At 42.2% G+C, this 17501-nt stretch overlaps 1 protein-coding gene across 1 annotated transcript in view; it reads right to left on the reverse strand.

Moving 5' to 3' along the window:
• LOC102246103 (transmembrane protein FLJ37396) overlaps nucleotides 1-17501 on the reverse strand; it is a 42342-nt gene extending 24841 nt beyond the window's left edge. The window contains exons 1-7 of the mRNA XM_014531274.1: nucleotides 17496-17501; nucleotides 17112-17224; nucleotides 16366-16501; nucleotides 15908-16111; nucleotides 7275-7418; nucleotides 5476-5668; nucleotides 3568-3695 (exon numbers count right to left, since the gene is read on the reverse strand). Of these exons, the coding sequence (XP_014386760.1) occupies nucleotides 3568-3695; nucleotides 5476-5668; nucleotides 7275-7418; nucleotides 15908-16111; nucleotides 16366-16501; nucleotides 17112-17224; nucleotides 17496-17501 (924 nt within the window). The remainder of the gene's footprint in view (nucleotides 1-3567; nucleotides 3696-5475; nucleotides 5669-7274; nucleotides 7419-15907; nucleotides 16112-16365; nucleotides 16502-17111; nucleotides 17225-17495) is intronic.

Here is a 17501-nt window from a genome sequence, read left to right on the forward strand (position 1 = left end):
ATGTTTCCATTGATTTTTTTAGAGAGAGGGGAAGGGAGGGGGAGAGACAGAGAGAGTGAGAAACACTGATGTGAGAGAGACACATTGATTGGTTGCCTCCCTCATGTACCCTGGCCGGGGCTGTGATTGAGCCTGCACCTCAGGTATGTGCCCCTGCTGGGAATTGAACCCAAGACCCTTCAGTCTGCGCTCTATCCACTGAGTCAAACCGGCCAGGGCTATATTATTTTTAACTCAAACTTTTCTCTATTTCTGGGATTTAAAAAAAATTAAATATAGTATTTCAGGTCAAATGAAAGTGCAAAACAGAAAACCAATGCTAGATGCAGCCTGTCAACAGATTTTTTTTAAAAGTGCTCCAAACACAAATTCAACTAAAAATGTGTCCTCTGGTGGCTGTGGAGAGAATTAGCAGTTGGTACAAGTATCACTCAGGAGCTGGCACCTCGGATATCTGGCTCCTCTAAGAGTCCCTTAATCAACCTAAATTCACACCAGCTCTGATGTTATGAGCATTTATACATAATATGGTCACTTTAAAAACTTAAGACAACCCAATGTGTTCGAGCAATTCTTAACATTCTAGTGATTCCAGTAATTTAACAATCAAAACCAGCTGAGGAAACTTGGCAGCAGAACCAATGCTGGGGAAAACCAACCACACTCCAGATAAAAGTCCGGTTTATGCATTCAAAATAGGCTCTTTCAACAGGATTTCTGACTTAGAAGGCCCCGTGTTACAGCTTTGGCACAGACAGCTCAGTTTCTACGGGGAACTTATTCTCAGGGTAGAAAGGAATTAGCAGTGATTGTTTTAAGTGAAAATGATTTCTTTAAAACTCCTGTCTGGATGAATACACTTGTCGAGTTTGAGGAGTCTGTCTTATTTACAATTAATGCAGCCTTTCCGGTTACTACACTCTGAGCCTAAATCCCTCATTTACTCAGTTGATCTTACGGTTCTAACTGGCTGATCAAGGTTGCAGATGCAAACTCTAAAGACCAGTTATCTTCAAAAAGAGGAACCGCGTTCAAAGCCCAGGGTTTGCACCCTTTAAGCTCAGCTAGTTTTGTTGTTTTTAATTGGGTGACCTACATCTCCATGAGTAACACACCAGAGAGTAGATGAAATGGTAAACCATCTAATACCAGAAAAGCAATTCCAAGAAAACATTTCCACTTCCCCTGTCTGACCACATCATACTGTATCCTGGCTCCCACCCCGTAACTTCGGAGAACCTGCAGAGCTGGCCATGACCTGCTATGGCTGGCCCGCCGCCTGGCTTTAGGAGCCGTCTTTCTGATGTTTCACTGCACGCCGCACTAGTGGCTATCTTCTCCTAATTAAGACACATCTTTCCCGTTGACTTTCATAACACGATTCCTTCCATTTCTCTCCAGTCTCTTTGGCTACTCTTGGTTCCTCTCATGGATTCTTATGCCATGACCTTACCCTTGAAGGGGTGACCCAGGGGCCCACTTCAGACATCTCTGGCTTTTTCTAGTCATTTCGACTCATTACTGTGGTCCAACTTCCACATTCCTACCTCAGCTCAGACCTGCTCCTGAGTTTCAAAACGACAAGCACCCACCGAACATCCACGCCCAGCTTCAGAACACTCTCCCACAGGCCTTGCACCCCAGACTCAGTGTTATTCCCCCCAATGGGCCCCGCTACGGTGTTCTGTGCCAGTTGATAGCCTCCTCCCCTACCCTGAGGAAGTCATTTCAGCTCCATCCTTACTCTCTCCCTCCAACATCCACCGCCCTCTCCACTTCTCCAAAGAGCTCTCAGCCTGCTCCTCCTTCCTAGTCCCACGGCTACACCCTCGGCGGTGTGGGTCCCCCTCCTGACGCTCAGGTACCTGTTGCAATACCTGCACTTCTTTCCCCAGGAGCTCTCCATTCCGGGCCATCCTCCGCACTGACACCACACAGCTACCACATGAAAACAAAGCTGTGACCGTGTTTCTCCCCTGCTGAAACTCACCGACAGCTTTCCTTGCTTATAAGGTAAACTCTAAATGAAGCGTGGATCAGCAGGCCCTTCCCAGGCTGCACCCAAAACACAGGTTCACCTTGTTTCCCAGCACGCCTTTCCCTCCGAACCAGAGCAGTCTTCCTGCCCCTCTCCAGACTCCCCCCTCTCCCATTTGAGACCGCCCTAACATTGCGAATGCTGTTTCCTCTGCTTACGGATATTTCCTTCTCTGACTGACAATACCTTGAGCACCTGTTAATAACCAGGTTAAACACCTATTCCCCTGGGAAGACTTGGGAACATTTCCTTTACTCTGGCAGCCCCCCCCCCCACACACACACAGGGCAGATCCCCCTGAAAGAACAGAACGGGACTGATAGCTGTGTCCCTGACCCCTCTTCCAAGAAAAAGCCACAGAATGTATCAGTTACTCAGCCCCCCCTTAAATCAGCCAATGGGAATGCAAAGGGAACTAACCCAAGGCCAAAAGTATGCTGACCACCCCCTGTCTTTGTGTAACCAGACCCTAGCCACACCCTGCCTTTGCGTCACTAGCCCCTAGCCCTCACCCAACCAATCAGAAGTATGCCCCCACCTCCCGACCCCAAGCCCTATAAAATCTTTGTTCTCTTGAGACTCGGGGCTCTCTCACATCCTGACGCTGCGTCGGTAGAGGCAGAGGGACCGAGCTTGAGCTTGAATAAAGACTCTGCTTTTGCATCGGACTCGGCTCCCTGGTGTGGTCCTTGGGGATCTTGAAATCTGGGCATAACACCCCCTCCACGGGGGTCCCCAAGGCTCTTGCATGTGCCACTGGGTTATAATTTTGCTTAGAGATCAGATCAATGTTTACAGGCTACAAATTCCTTATAAATATTCTCTTGTGTCTATATGTTCCCAGTGCCTGGAACAGTACCTGGTGCAGAGTAAATACTTAATGTTTGATGAATAAACTCCCAACAGTTAGAGATTATCAAAAGGGCAATAACACATGCTAAGGAGCAGTTTGTCATTTATTACTGGGATATGAACCATTAACAACAGGACGGTGATTTAGTAACTCACTGTCTTATTGCTTTAAATTTACCCTGTAACTTGTTGCACTCAGCACGCCTTACCCCCTGCTCTCACGCACCCACATGGGGCATACACTTCTGCAGGCCACAAAAGGTCGTCAGTCTGTCTGTGTTTAGTAGACTGAGGGCTGTCCTGACAGGACAAGGAATATGCATGGAGTCATCTCTCATTCTTACTTAAAAGGGAGCTGTCAGGAAAGTCCCACTGAGTTTTTAAAAGTATTGAGTTTTGCCGAAACCTGTTTGGCTCAGTGGATAGAGTGTCGGCCTGCGGACTGAAGGGTCCCGGGTTCAATTCCGGTCAAGGGCATGTACCTGGGTTGCAGGCACATCCCCAGTGGGGGGTGTGTAGGAGGCAGCTGATCGATGTTTCTCTCTCATCGATGTTTCTAACTCTCTATCTCTCTCCCTTCCTCTCTGTAAAAAATCAATAAAATATATTAAAAAAAAAAGTATTGAGTTTTGTAAGAATGTTTATTTAACCAAAGTTTGTTTTCTAGGCGAGAATACCTGGCGCTTGTTTTCTAGAAGGGCTGCCTCCCAAGTCCACAGGTCACACAGCACAGCAAATCTGTCCACTCCTGCATGGGCCCATCCCAAGACCTGGCCAGCATTTGACTTGCTGCCCTCTTTGTGACCTGGAAGAGAAGTGATGACAATGACCAGAGCCAGACCTCTCTCCATGAAGCTGTTCCTATTAGAAATGCACCCTCGGATTATCAGCTTTGTTTTAGGAAAGAAAACGGAATGGCAACTGGTTTCTAAATCATTAAGGAGCCATCAGCAAAGACAAAGCCCAAAGTTCATACTTGTTGACTTAGTCAACAGGGATTCTTGTTTGCCTTTACAATTTCAGTTTTAAAGACTAATTTTGGAAACACAACCAAATTCAATTAACATAAAACCTTTACTAAAATATTCTCAAACCTGTAATTTAAAGGCAAAACATAATTTTTTTCTTTTCTAAAACCAGGTTCCTGGTGGTTTAAAAACAAACCCAGTTCCACCTGCTACTTCAATTGATGTTAGCCAAGTCAAAATTTTCAGAGAAGTTTCTAAGATATTATTTAATTACATTAATCACTAACCTATATAAATAAATGTAATCATTGTCATTATTCAGCAGAAATATTTGTCCAATATATTAATGTTAGTTTTCATTATCAGCATTATTATTGCTTTAAATTTTTAAGTGATCGATTTCAGAATGAAATACTTAACAGTAAGAGCTTTTCAGGGGCTAAAGTTTGAACTCAATAATTATCAGGTTTATGATGGCTACTGAACACAAGAGAAAGACTTTGATCAGGAGTTTTCCTAGCAGCAGTTGGAAAATCATGGAAATCATCACCATGAATGACTGTATACCAATTAGCTCAGCTAAAAGATTTTCATGGAGCTAAATGACTACTACGTGTTTCAATCCAATTAAATTCTTAGCAGCTGGAAATAGTTGCATGGTATTATAAATTATTATCGACAAAAGTGATGCATTCATATGTAGGATAACCAGTAAAGATAAAGGCTAAGAGCTGAAATCGAATGCCCTGGAATGTTGGATGCCATTGCTGCTTCCCGAGTCAGATCCCAGATGGTCGGTGGCAAAGATAGGACAGAGAGTTCAAGCCAATAGTGAATTAATTCTGCCTAGGATCTGAAAGGTTAATTGTCAAACAGTCCTCAAGCAGGATTTTATAACAATGTGAATATGAATGGTCTTTAATTATAGTCTAATATATTACAAAATAGCATAAACTCTTGCTATCTTTCCTTTAGGTATTGCAATATATCTAGAAACTCTTAACTTCTTTTCCAATGTAATGCTAATGCTGTCACATTATTTCAAAAGAAATATTCTTACCGCACCTATTCTAAAATTGGATACATTTGAGTAGTGCCAGAAGGAAGAGCGAATACAGACTAACGGTTATTCAATTACCCTGAGTAATGGTTTCTCCCTCTGGGGCTTGTCTGGCATCTTCTGAGCCAGATCTTCTCGCATCTAGTGGTTTTCTGTTATGAACCCAGGGATGTCCCTGTTTCTAACTGCAGTTTCCCAAGGCCAATCACATTTTTTTTTGTTACTTAGAAAAAATTGATTTCATGGCTTCCTTTGCTTCCCTCGGGGCCCTGCATGACATTCTCTGCACCCACTGGGTGATGCAGAAATGTCACTGGGCAACGAGTCTAAACAACAGTAAGAATTATAACCAAACCCTGAGAGAGTAGTCAGTCTCCAACAAAAGGGGCACTTAGGCTGACACAGAGCCCTATCTTTTCTAATGCGGGTGTGTGTTGGGAAGGTGTATGTGCTTATTGAATTAGTGCATTTATATTTTGAGATGGGGGTTGTTAAATTAAGCCCCTAGTGTTTTTTGTTTGTTTGGTTGATTGATTTTTTCAGATCTGATTTCTGACCTTTTTCCTTCTCAATGTAATGGCTGGCCACCAGCAGCAGTTCTGCCTCTAGTTCCTTCAGGTCACTCAAGGCCTCGTCATACATGACATGCACCCCTTGCTGGTCCTGGGTGTGGACGTAGCCAGCTTCAGTGCTATAGTAGTCATCCTGGTTCTCCACTTCTGAGAACTCCATGAATTGGGTGCCATGGACCTGCGTAAACAAAGCCAAGCCTGGAAGTGAGTGGAAAAGGGAGAGCTGTATTTTTCCAGCCCAAATGGCAGACAGTAAGTAGACTTCTTCTCCCATGCACAGAGCTATAGACATGCTGAAGAATCAAGAGCTGTATGTAGAGAAAAAGATATTAGCAAAGTATGTTGGCAGAAAAGGGAAGTTTCTGATGTAGATAAATAGCTGAGGAAGTGTTCTGATTAATTTAGGATTCCCTGGGAAAAGGCAACAGAGCCAACCGAGCTTTAAAGGTGGTCTCTGAAGTCACAATGCCTGAGTCCAAAATGCCAGGATCTCACCTTGATTAAGTCATTCATCTGCCCTTAGCCTCTGTTTCCTCATCTGTAACGTGGGAACAGTAGAGACACTACAACAGCTGTTGTCAGGAGTATGTGACACTGTGCCTAGGAGGCACGTGAGACCTATAAATGTTAGCTGCTAAAGATATCTTTGTTTTCATCTTCTAAATACTTCTAAAATGCATTAAAATAGTCTCATGCCTTAGTAATATACTGGATTGAATAGTGTCCCCCCAAAATACATGTCTATCTGAAACCTGTGAATGTCACCTTATTTGGAAGTAGAGTCCTTACAGATGTACACAAGTTAAGACGAGGTCATACTGGATTAGGATGCGCCCTCATTCAATGACTGGTGTCCTTATAAAAGGACAAAACTTTGGAGAAAACTGCATAAGAGAAAAGGCCACATGAAGACAGAGGCAGAGGTTTTAGTGATGCATCTGCAGGCCATGGAATGCCAAGGGACCCCCAAGGATTGCTGGCAACTCCCAGGAGCCAGAAGGGTCAAGGAAGGAACTTCTCCTGGGCCTCCTCAGGGGCTGACCCTGGTGACTTGAGGCTTGTCACCTCTAGAACTGTGAGGGAGTAAATTTCTCTCCCGGTTGTTGTGAGCCACCCACTTTGTAGTGCATTGTTATGGTGGCCTTAGGAAACTAACATTATAAGTAATTTGAGGACTCCCATCATAATTTTGTTTTTCTTAGATGACTGAGAACCTGTTGCTTTCTGAGATTCATCCTAATGATAATCCTCATAACTTCAAACTTCTCCATTCTTCTCAAGCCTCTGAATTCACTCCTCTCCCCCATGCCCAGCCTCCCTAAATCTCAGCAGAAGCCCCTCCACCTCTACACACACACACACACACACACACACACAGTACATTCACACCCTCCTCTCCTGCTTCTTCCTGCACTATAGTGGACGATTCTCCTCCCCTTCTCCAAGGTCTTTCTCTTCCCAGCCCTCCCCCCTCTGAAGCATCCCTTCTCCTTCTTGGATATCCAACTCCACTCAACCAGATATTTTCCAATTGACACTCAGACATGCTCATGTCCCTCTCATTTTAAACCCTCACACCCTTCCCCAGGTTCCACCTTATGACTTTCCTCCTCATGGTCCAACCTCCTAAGATGTTCTCTGTACTCACTGTCTCCATTCCCGTACCTTCTACTCCTCCCCCATTCCCATCTGGGGCCTATCTCCATCAAGCCACCCAAACCCCTTTTACCACGACCAACAATGACTTTTTTTTGCACATCCAGCAGGCTTCCTTTCTAACTTACATAATCTCTCAGGAGCATCTGACACAATTCAGCACTTCCTGCTTCTTGAGTCACGCTCTTCCTGGCCTCCCAGGACTTCACATTTTCCTTGATCTCGCCAACTTTCCAGTAGTCCCTTCTCTGGTGCTTGAGGTGTATTTTTCTCTATCATGTCATTAAATAGCGGCCATACTCAAGCCCTAGTCCTAGGACCTCATCTTTTCCTCCCATATTCCTTCCTCAAGAGACATTACACTTTGACAGCTGAGATAACCTTCCCTAGACCATTTGCTCCCCAATTTATATTTCCAATCCAGACTTTCTAGAGCTCCAGACCCACATATCCAATTACTTATTTGGCATCTGTTCCTGGGCATCTCAAAGGCCCCTCAAATTTAACATGATCAAATTGTGTGATCTTCCCCCGCCAACCTAGGCCATCTCCAGCATCCCCATTTTCGTAAGCAGCACCACCCATCCACTTCCTCTTGCGTGAATCACTCCTGATGTGTCTTTCTGCCTCACCCTGCATGTCCAATTTAGTGCCAAGTTCTGTTGATTTTACTTCCTATCTCTCAAATCCATCTACTTCTCTCAATCCCACCGCCCACCACCCTGTCCAAGCTGTTATTATCTTTCACCAGGATTAGTTTAGGAGCGTCTAAACTGGTTTAGCCTCTAATTGTTCTATCCACATTCCTCTGGCTTTCCCTCCCCTCCATTGTACTCACTGCTGGCAGAGGATCTTTGAGAAATGCAGTTTTAACTGTCCCTCCTCCTTCCTTTTAATATCCCTAAAAGGTATCCCTTTGCTCACAGAATAAAGCAAAACATCTGAACAGGGCCTACATAGTCTATTTCTCTCCAGTGGTTCTCAGCCAAATGTGATTTTGTTCCCCAGAGGACATTTGACCATGTCTGGAGACATTTTTGGCTGTCACACTTGAGGGGAAGTGCTACTGATATCTAGTGGTTAGAGGCCAGGAATGCCACTAAACATCCTAGAATATTTAGGACAACCTCCCATAACAAAGAGTTATCAAGCCCAAAATGTCAATAGTGACGAGGTTGAGGAACTATTGACATTTGGGCTAGTTTCATTTTGCTTTATTTTCCACGTGGATCGCGGTGTCCCAGCCACTCACGTCTTCTTTTGGGTTCTGTTGGGTGCCATGCTCCCTCCCTTTGGCCATAGGTCCTTTGCACAGCCTATCCCTATCCATGGAAAGGTCTCCCTCCCCATTTTCCTGGTTAAAGCCTTCATCTTCCAACCTCAGCTCATCATCACTTTCACAGGGACCTCCTCCTGGCTTCCTCAGCACCAAGTTATCACTCTTTTGAGGCATTTACTGAGGTTGCTGTTTTACATTTATTTGTGTGACTTTTGACTAATATTTGTCTCACCCACTGAATTATAAGTACTATGAGGTTAAGGAACATGTCTAATTTTGTTTATTATTATATCCTTAGTGTTTGGCACAGGGCCTAACACCTAATGATTGCTTAGAAAATCTATATAATAAAAGCATAATATGCTAATTAAACCAGATGTCCTTCTGGACATCCTTCCTTCCAGACAAAGCTGCAGTGGGCAGGGGCCAGGGCCAAGGCTCTTGCACAAATTTCGTGTATCGGGCCTCTAGTATGTAAATAAGAGAATGGATGAATGGTTTTTGATACGTTTTGCATATAGACTTCTTTTAGTCTGTCACATGATCCCAACTTGTACTTTTAATATATACTGTAAGAAATAAGGCGAGTCTCCAAATTCAGGGGTCCTGGTAGAACACAAAACATACTTGGGAGCCAGACAGCGGGGCAAGTATCTTTCCTCCTGCAGGAGGGTGCGCAGCACATGGTCTGGGAGCACATGCACACTGAGCAGGTGGTCTGCTCGGCCTTTTAATCCTGACGCATGTGACCTGTCCCTCACTCTTGATTGGAGCTCAGGTGCACAGTCTTTCGAGATTGGCAAATTCAAAGGGAGGAGTTGGCCTTTGCCGTTTCAAGATGGTGGCCCCCAGGGGAGCTGCAAGTCATGTGGCTAAAATGGCGGCTGCCAAGTCACATGAGCCAAACTGGCAGCTGCCTTAACTGTTCTTTGACAGAAAAGATGACTGTTTATTCTCACATATACCAGTCAGAAGTACTGTGTTTTGTCCTTATAGACTCTCATCTCATGTCATTACATCCTAATGCATGCATTCTCAATGAGGGTGGAAAGTAGTTCCTGGGAGGCAAAAAAAAATCTTACTCTTTTAATGTATAAAACATAGGCATACATACTGTACACATATATGGCATATCTCTGCTATTAATATTTCTTTGGAAAAGGATCATCGGGGAAAAGTATCTAAAAAGAGTTCTTTGGGAGGCAGCAATAATAAAAAAAAGGTTAAAAACATGTGGCCTACTTTAAAAAAATATATATATATATATTTTCTAAATGATAAAATACACATAACATATTTACCATCTGAGCCACTTTTAGGTGTACAGTTAGGGTGGCGTTAAGTACATTCACATTGTTATGCACCTATCACCACCATCCATCGCCAGAACTCTTTTTATCTTGCAGAACTGAAACTCTGTCCCATTAAATAATAACTCCCCCTTTGACTTCCCCAACCTTGGAACCACCATGCTATTTAGCGTCTCAGCTAGATGACTCCAGATACCACCTGTAAGTGGAATCATATAGTGTTTGTCATCTTGTGACTGGCTTATTTCACTTAGCATAATGTTCTCAAGGTTCATCCATGTTGTGCATGTATTAAATTTTCCTTTCTTTTTAAGGTTGAATGACATTCCATGTGTGTATATACATCATATTTGTTCATCCCTCAGTGGACACTTGGGTTGCTTCCACCTTTTGGCTATTGTGAATAATTCTCTATAAACAGAGGGGTACAAATATTTCTTTGAGATCATGCTTTCAATTCTTTTGGATATATACTCAGAAGTGGAATTTCTGGATCATATGGTAATTCTATTTTTACGCTTTTGAGGAATCACCATATTCTTTTACATCAATGACTGCACCATTTTACATTCCCACCAATAGTACACAAGAGTTCCAATTTCTCCACAACCTCTCCAACACTTGCTAATATATATGATATATATATTCTGATTTTCTAAGTTGTTATTTATGAGTCATTTTAGCTGTGGAACCAATGGTTCCCAATATTTTACCCCCCAAATTTTACCCCCCCCATTTATTCATTCTTATAACATAAAATGTTTGCTAAGTTAAGTAATTGATTGTTGGGTACAATCCATTGATTTACAAATTTTAATAAGCAGTCATATCTTATCTCTGAATAGACCTGTCAATTGGTTTGTGTATGTGGCATTGCCTATTGTCTAACTACGGGAACTTCTCTGCAACCTTCATATTCAGGGCAAAATATTATCAGCATGGATAGTTAATTGTCAATATCAGAAAGGTGGGTGAGGGGTACTCTAGGGGTCCATTCAATCCCATGCTACTATAATTAGATTTAATGTGCTGTTATAAGTACACCAGATGATGACATACTTCATTTCCCTGAAGACTACTCTTTAATGAGTTGCCCATTCAATTATAGGTTCTTAATTATTCAAGCAGAAACGTAGAAGTTTTCTAATAAGTAAAAGGATGAGCATTTCTAAATAATAGCTGTGGTTCGTGTTCCATTAAAAGGATATTTCATAGTTAAGCATTTCTCTAGTAGGTTGTTATTTTTGTTTACTTTGCTTTTGGCTAGTCTTTAGATATAAAACTTTAAAAATTAGGAACTTACTTTGGCTAAGAGTTCCAAAAGTCAAAGTTCTGTTTTTTATAGAATGATAGGCACCAATGAAAACAGAAAAGATGCTGAGAAATGACATGCCACATACAAAAATCAAACAACTTGTTTAGATTTATAAACTAGCATGTTGGCTTCTGTTGGCATTTAGCACTTATCATCTGTTATGCAAAATGAGCTCTCCTTTATCCACTTTACTGGAAAAGACCTTTCCCAAATTCTTGTACAGGGAAATTTCATAAGATGTAAAGAAATGACTACTGTATTAAGTACTGAAGCAGATGGAAAGCAAAACGTGTTAAAACACTGACTATAATGCCATCATCTATTTAAATGGTCTCCTTTTCCGCTCTCCCCACCCCATCTCATTGCTCAAGCCCTTTATGGACATGCATGTTCCTTCTCCTTCCCTCTCGCAGTTCCTGTCTCTTAAATGTATGCTTATGTCCAGTGGAGAGACACCTTGAAGACCAGATGGCCAAATTATTTCGTACAAGGTTATGACTCAGTTGTTATCATATTTCCTTTTAATTTTAATTTCTTCCTTGGCCATGTGAAGGACCCTTCTTATAAAGTTTTAGTGGTCAAGAAAATTGATTCTTCAATATTACGCTTAGAGGAGTGGTAGGAAGGGGAAGACAATAATTACCTGTTTGGGCAAGAAGTAATCTGGTCTTTGGAATGATTCATATGGTTGTAAGTCTGCAAAATAACTGATGCCAAGATAACTATTCGAGTACAGTAACTATAGGAAAATCGGTGGCCCATCATTCATTCTTTTCACTCTATTGGTTGCTGTCATCACTTGTTAATATGAATTTTAGGTTCTGATAATGTAGACACTATTTCTCTGACTAGCTTTTTCTAAATCATCTTTGCATTAATTTCAGCTAATAATAATCTAAGAATTTCACAAAAAATTGTTAGGTGAATGACTCAATCCATTGGCTATAATCTCAAATACTTAAAAAAACTTTTATTACTTGCAGAGTATAATATTATCATAACGAATTGTTTTTCATTTGAACAGCATGATATACTTGACAAGACACTTTTATGTATATTGTCTTTTCGTGAGCTCTCAACCAGTCTGTTAATGTCCAACAAACATTAATCAGATACCTAATATGTGAAAAATATATACAGCAGGTCTTCAATTGACACCCTTTTGTTATAACATTGATGAGATTCTTAATTTAACTCTTGTTTTTGTCAATTAGCCTGTGGTAAACTAGTTTCATTATACACTAGAGGCCCAGTGCACGAATTCAATCATGGGTGGAGTCTGGCCGGCTGGCCTCTATCATGGCCAATCAGGCTGGGTAGGGGGAGGGGATGCGGGTGGTTGGAGGGCTGGCCCCGCCCCCAATGGGGGCGGCAATCAGGGGTGGGACCGGCCAGGGGGAAGGGCTGCAGACAGTTGGCCAGCTGGCCCTGCCCCTGGTCAAACTCCTGGTCGAATGGACAATTTGCATATTAGCCTTTTATTATATAGGATAGTTTCACTTAAAGTCGTAAAACCTAACGAGGATGATAAGTGAGAACTTACTATACATCCTTTTGCTGCCTGAAGCATCTAAGAATTTTCATGTCCTAAACTGAGATCCTGGTATTTCCAACAAACCTGCTCCAACCACATCTTAGATGGTGGCAACTCCAAACTTTCATATGCTCAAGCCAAAACTTTTGAATCAATTTTGACTTCTCTTTTTCTCTCCCATTCCACTCTCTTCTTCCTGGAAATCATACTGGCTTTACCTTCAAATATATCCAGAATCTGACTATTTCTCCCCATGCTGTCTTCTCAGACACTGTCTCTAGTTTGATAAATGTAATAACCTTCTAACTAGTCTCTGCTTCCACTCTAAAGTACTGTCAGTCTATTCCCAATACAGCAGCATGAATGTTAAAATGTAAGTCAAGCCCAGCCGGTGTGGCTTAGTGGTTGAGTGTCGACCTAGGAACCAGGAGGTCATGGTTCGATTCCCGGTCAGGGCACATGCTCAGGTTGTGGACTTGATCCCCAGTGTGGTGCATGTGCAGGAGGCAGCGATCAATGATTATCTCTCATTATTGATGTTTCTATCTCTTTCTCCCTCTTCCTTCCTCTCTGAAATCAATAAAAATATATTTTTTTAAAATGTAAGTGAAGCCACATCCCTCTTCTACTCAAAACTCACAAAGGGCTCCACTTCTCATTCAAAGTTAAAGTCAAAGTCCTCACAGTGGTCCATAACTTGTTCCCCACCACTCCAATCTCTCTAACCCTATTTCCTGCCAATTTCTGCCTCATGCACTCTACTGCTCTTAACTCCTTGCTGTTTCTGCAACACTGCCAGACACTGTTGTGCCTCAGGGCCTCTGCACTGTCCTCCCCTCTACCTGGCACTCTTCTCCCAGTTAGCCACGTGGTTTGCTTCCTGATTTCTTTCAGGTCTTTACTCAAATAATACCTTCTCAAGAAGACCTTCCATGATCACCCTACTTATAACTGGAACAGCCCATCACCAACCTCCACCACTCTCTATCCCCCTTTTCTTATCATTTTTTTTTCTGTAGCACCTAACACCATTTTTGTTAGTCCAGAAAGGCTAGGTTATTCTCTGATAAGTAACCCCAAGGCTCAATGGCCTACAATTAAAATTAATTTCTCACTCATGCAAATCCTACTGCAGGACTAGTTGCTTTTAGACAGGTATATTCCAGCAGTGATCCAGGGATCAGGATGTTTTTATTTTGTAGTCTGAAACATGCATTCCATTGCCTGCAGCAGGGGAATAGAGCTAGAGGGTCATAAACCAGTTCTTAAATGCTCTGGACTGGAAATGACACATGTCATTACTGCTCACAGCTCCCTGGCCAAAGCTCACCACTAGGCCTCATCCAACTGTAAGGGGCCAGGATGTCTGGGAAGCTTTGGTGCCAAGCCATCTGACATTTTGTATATTATTTATTTAATGTCTGTCTCTTTCCACTCAATAGTCCCATAATGGCAGGGATTTGTGCTAGTTTTGTTTACTGCTGTATCCCCTATGCCTAGTATTTTAATTGGTCAGAACATTTGTGGAATGAATAAATGAGTGGATGAATAAATGTCAGCTCCCCAGGCTGGTGAGCCCAATGATTTTGCTCCCAGTAGCCTCGGCCCTGGGCCTGGTGAGACCAACCCAACAAATTAGCATCTGTGCCTCCCATCCCCTACATGGGGAAGAATCACATAGTTAGATCTGGACATTCTAGTTTAAAAGCTGACAAGGCCACACACATGGAGTGCAACCAAACCACATGACCCTATTAAAGACCCTGTAAAGGTTACTTCCTTGAGATTCTCGTGCTAAAGTAGTAGCTGCTGGCAGCTTCTATGGATGCGGTTGTTTCTAACATTTATGACAGCACAGGAAAGAAATACTGCATTACCCTTGAGAAGCTCCTCCTACAGTCAACGGGGAAGGATAGGATTTGTCTCCCCTCTTCTCCTTCATTTCCATGAAGTGAAGCCTGTGTATGGTGAGGGGGCTGGGAGGGGGGTATTTGTTAGCAAAGGAGACCAAAAAGAGAACTCTCCTAAATACTGAGTTGGACTGTAGGTGACTGGATGAAAAAAATTAAAAAAAATGTTTTCTTTCTTTCTTTCTTTTTTTTTTTTTAAGAAAATGTTTTTCAATATCTAGAGCTGAACTGTTCCATATAATAGCCTCTAACCACATGTGGCTATTGAGCACTTCAAATGTGGCTTGTCTGTGTTGAGATGTGCTATACATATAAGGTATACACCAGATTTTGAAGACTTAGTACAAAAAAATGTATATCTTATCAACAACTTCTTTATATTGATTATATGTTAAGGTGACACTATTTTTGATACAGTGGGTTAAATACATTATATTAAAATTAATTTCATGTTAAAAAATAAAATTAATTTCATGTCTATTTATACTTCTTAATGGGTCTACTAGAAAATTTTAAATTATATGTCTGGCTTGTGTTATATTTCTTTTGGAAGTGCTACCGTAGACTCTGTATATTAATGACAGGGGATCGTAAGATTTCACACCCTTACAGACATGTCAAGTATAAGTCAGGGTTCATACAAGCTTAGAACATGACTTGGTTTGGTAGCTAGATTTAATTTTCCACATTTGTCAACCTAGTATCTTTAAGAAGATAAAATTCATATTTAATCCTACCTTCAAGAATAAACTTTCTAGAGATTGAGATGAAAGTAATGCAAGAGTATCTACAATAGTCCAAGAAAACACAGGCATTTTCAACTTTGCTCCCAAAGGAAGGGATTTAATATGAACTTTGTAGACAACGTAAAATACACTCAAGAGAGAGTAAAAGCACCAAGAGGCAAACGGGTTTTTGGAGGGATAAGAGATTCTTTATTGTTCAGCTTTTTCAAAAAATTTTCTACCTTTGTTTTTTAATCTATTTTTTTTTTCATGTAGGGCTTGGAAAACAGACACTAGGCAAAAAGGTACCCCTTGCAATGCCAGGGAGGGCCTTACAAGAGCTGCTCTGTAAGGACATGTGGCTTTCGGGCAAGGGTAACAGAAAGGGCCCCTCGTGCTCTGTCTACCATAGAGTCCACACACCAGCAGCTGGAAAGTTTTCCTTTGCATCGTGCCCGCCAGGGCTGCTTTTAGAATGCTCTCTGCCTGTGTCCTGCTCTCCAGTGGACCCAGCATTTTATTGCGGTTAAAAAGCCATTTCCCTTTTCACCACATTTTTTAAAAAATCCTTTCCATAAGACACCCCCACCTGTTACTCCATCAAGTTAACTGATTGCAGGTGCCTGGAAGAAGGGGGCTTGGGAGACAGGATAATGGAGAAAGAAAAAATTGTAGCAGAACACCTTACCTTGTGCTCGGCAGGTGTCCCATGGACATAGTGGTGAGCTCCCAGGCCTTGCAAGGTGCCCGAGCCTCCTTTTGCCGTATTTACCCAGGAACTCTCTTCTATGGTGGGGACCAGGCTCCCCGCGACCAAGGTAAGGCCTGAAGTGTTGATCGTCAGCGTCCGCTCCACAGATCTGAAGTAGTTCAGAATTCCTAAGCAGATGCGCTGAAACAGAGAACAGCCTCAGGACTTGGCCCTTCGCTGGCCACGCCTAGAGCAAAACTTCGAGTGGGGCCCTGGAGGTGGGCAGGTCCATCCTACTGCTGAAAAAGGAACACGCCACCCCCAGAAAGGCCCGATTTCATGGACAAATCAGAACAAAGAACAAAGTGTAAAAATGTGTTGCTCCTGGAACAGAAGGAAAGCCCCACTTCCAGACAACCAAGCATTTCAGACGCCTGAAACCAGTGTCCACGGACCTGCAGCTCCCTGATTCGCAGGTGGCGCAGGTACAGAAAGGACAGGTAGGCCCCTCTCCTTAGGACAGGATCCTCATCACTAGGCCCAGTCCCATCATCCAGGCCCAGCAGGAGCAGGGCCCTTGCGTAGTTGTACCTGTAGCAGGCAAGAAATATGGAATAAATGCCTTTCATCTCAAAGTGGTCTGGAAAATTCATATACACCAAGTTGAAGTCACTTTACTTAACTTAAGAAAGTTTCATAAAAGCCACTCTTTAAAAATTACACCAGCCGAACCGGTTTGGCTCAGTGGATAGAGCGTTGGCCTGCAGACTCAAGGGTCCCAGGTTCGATTCCGGTCAAGGGCATGTACCTTGGTTGCGGGCACATCCCTACTGGGGGGTGTGCAGGATGCAGCTGATCGATCTCTCTCATCGATGTTTCTAACTCTCCATCCCTCTCCCTTCTTCTCTGTAAAAATTCAATAAAATATATTTAAAAAATAAATAAAAAATAAAATAAAATTGCACTGAAGATAAAGTAATTACTTTATATGTATAAATATAGAAAGACATTTCTCTTAGCAATCCCTCTTGTTAAAAGTGAAACACTAATTTAGCAGTTTGCCTGCTTTCACAGTCTTGTTTTTATTTCAGCTTCACATATTTTAGAGTTAACATATAACCTCCACATCGGTCAGTCACTCCGTGTCCCCGCAGTGTTGAACCCATCTCCGTGAGTCAACAATGAAATGGTTTAGCTTTACCCGGTCTCTGTTTCCTGCTTGACAGGCTCCCCGGCCCATTGATGGAGACTTATTTGCGCTGGGCGATTTTCATTTTGTTCCATCAAAAGGTCATCTTTCTTCGTGTTTTCATTCTGTCAAAAAAGTGGCATTAGTTGGATTACAAAAACACTTGCAATATTATTAACAAATTCAGAGTTAAGTCATCACGAAATTAAGTCTGATGACCCAAGACACATTTAGATGAAAACTAGAAAAGCATTTTGATCCATTTCAACCTGACATGAAAATCTATTTCTAAAATACATCAGGGATCACTATTTTAGTATTATTTAGTCTTTGTTTTACAAAACTATTCACAGCTTTTAAATATCAGCCATCCCTACCCCCCTTTTTCATGTAAACCTTCAT

The sequence above is a fragment of the Myotis brandtii genome, unplaced genomic scaffold, assembly GCF_000412655.1.
Source record: "Myotis brandtii unplaced genomic scaffold, ASM41265v1 scaffold8, whole genome shotgun sequence".
Taxonomy (NCBI): Eukaryota; Metazoa; Chordata; class Mammalia; order Chiroptera; family Vespertilionidae; genus Myotis; species Myotis brandtii.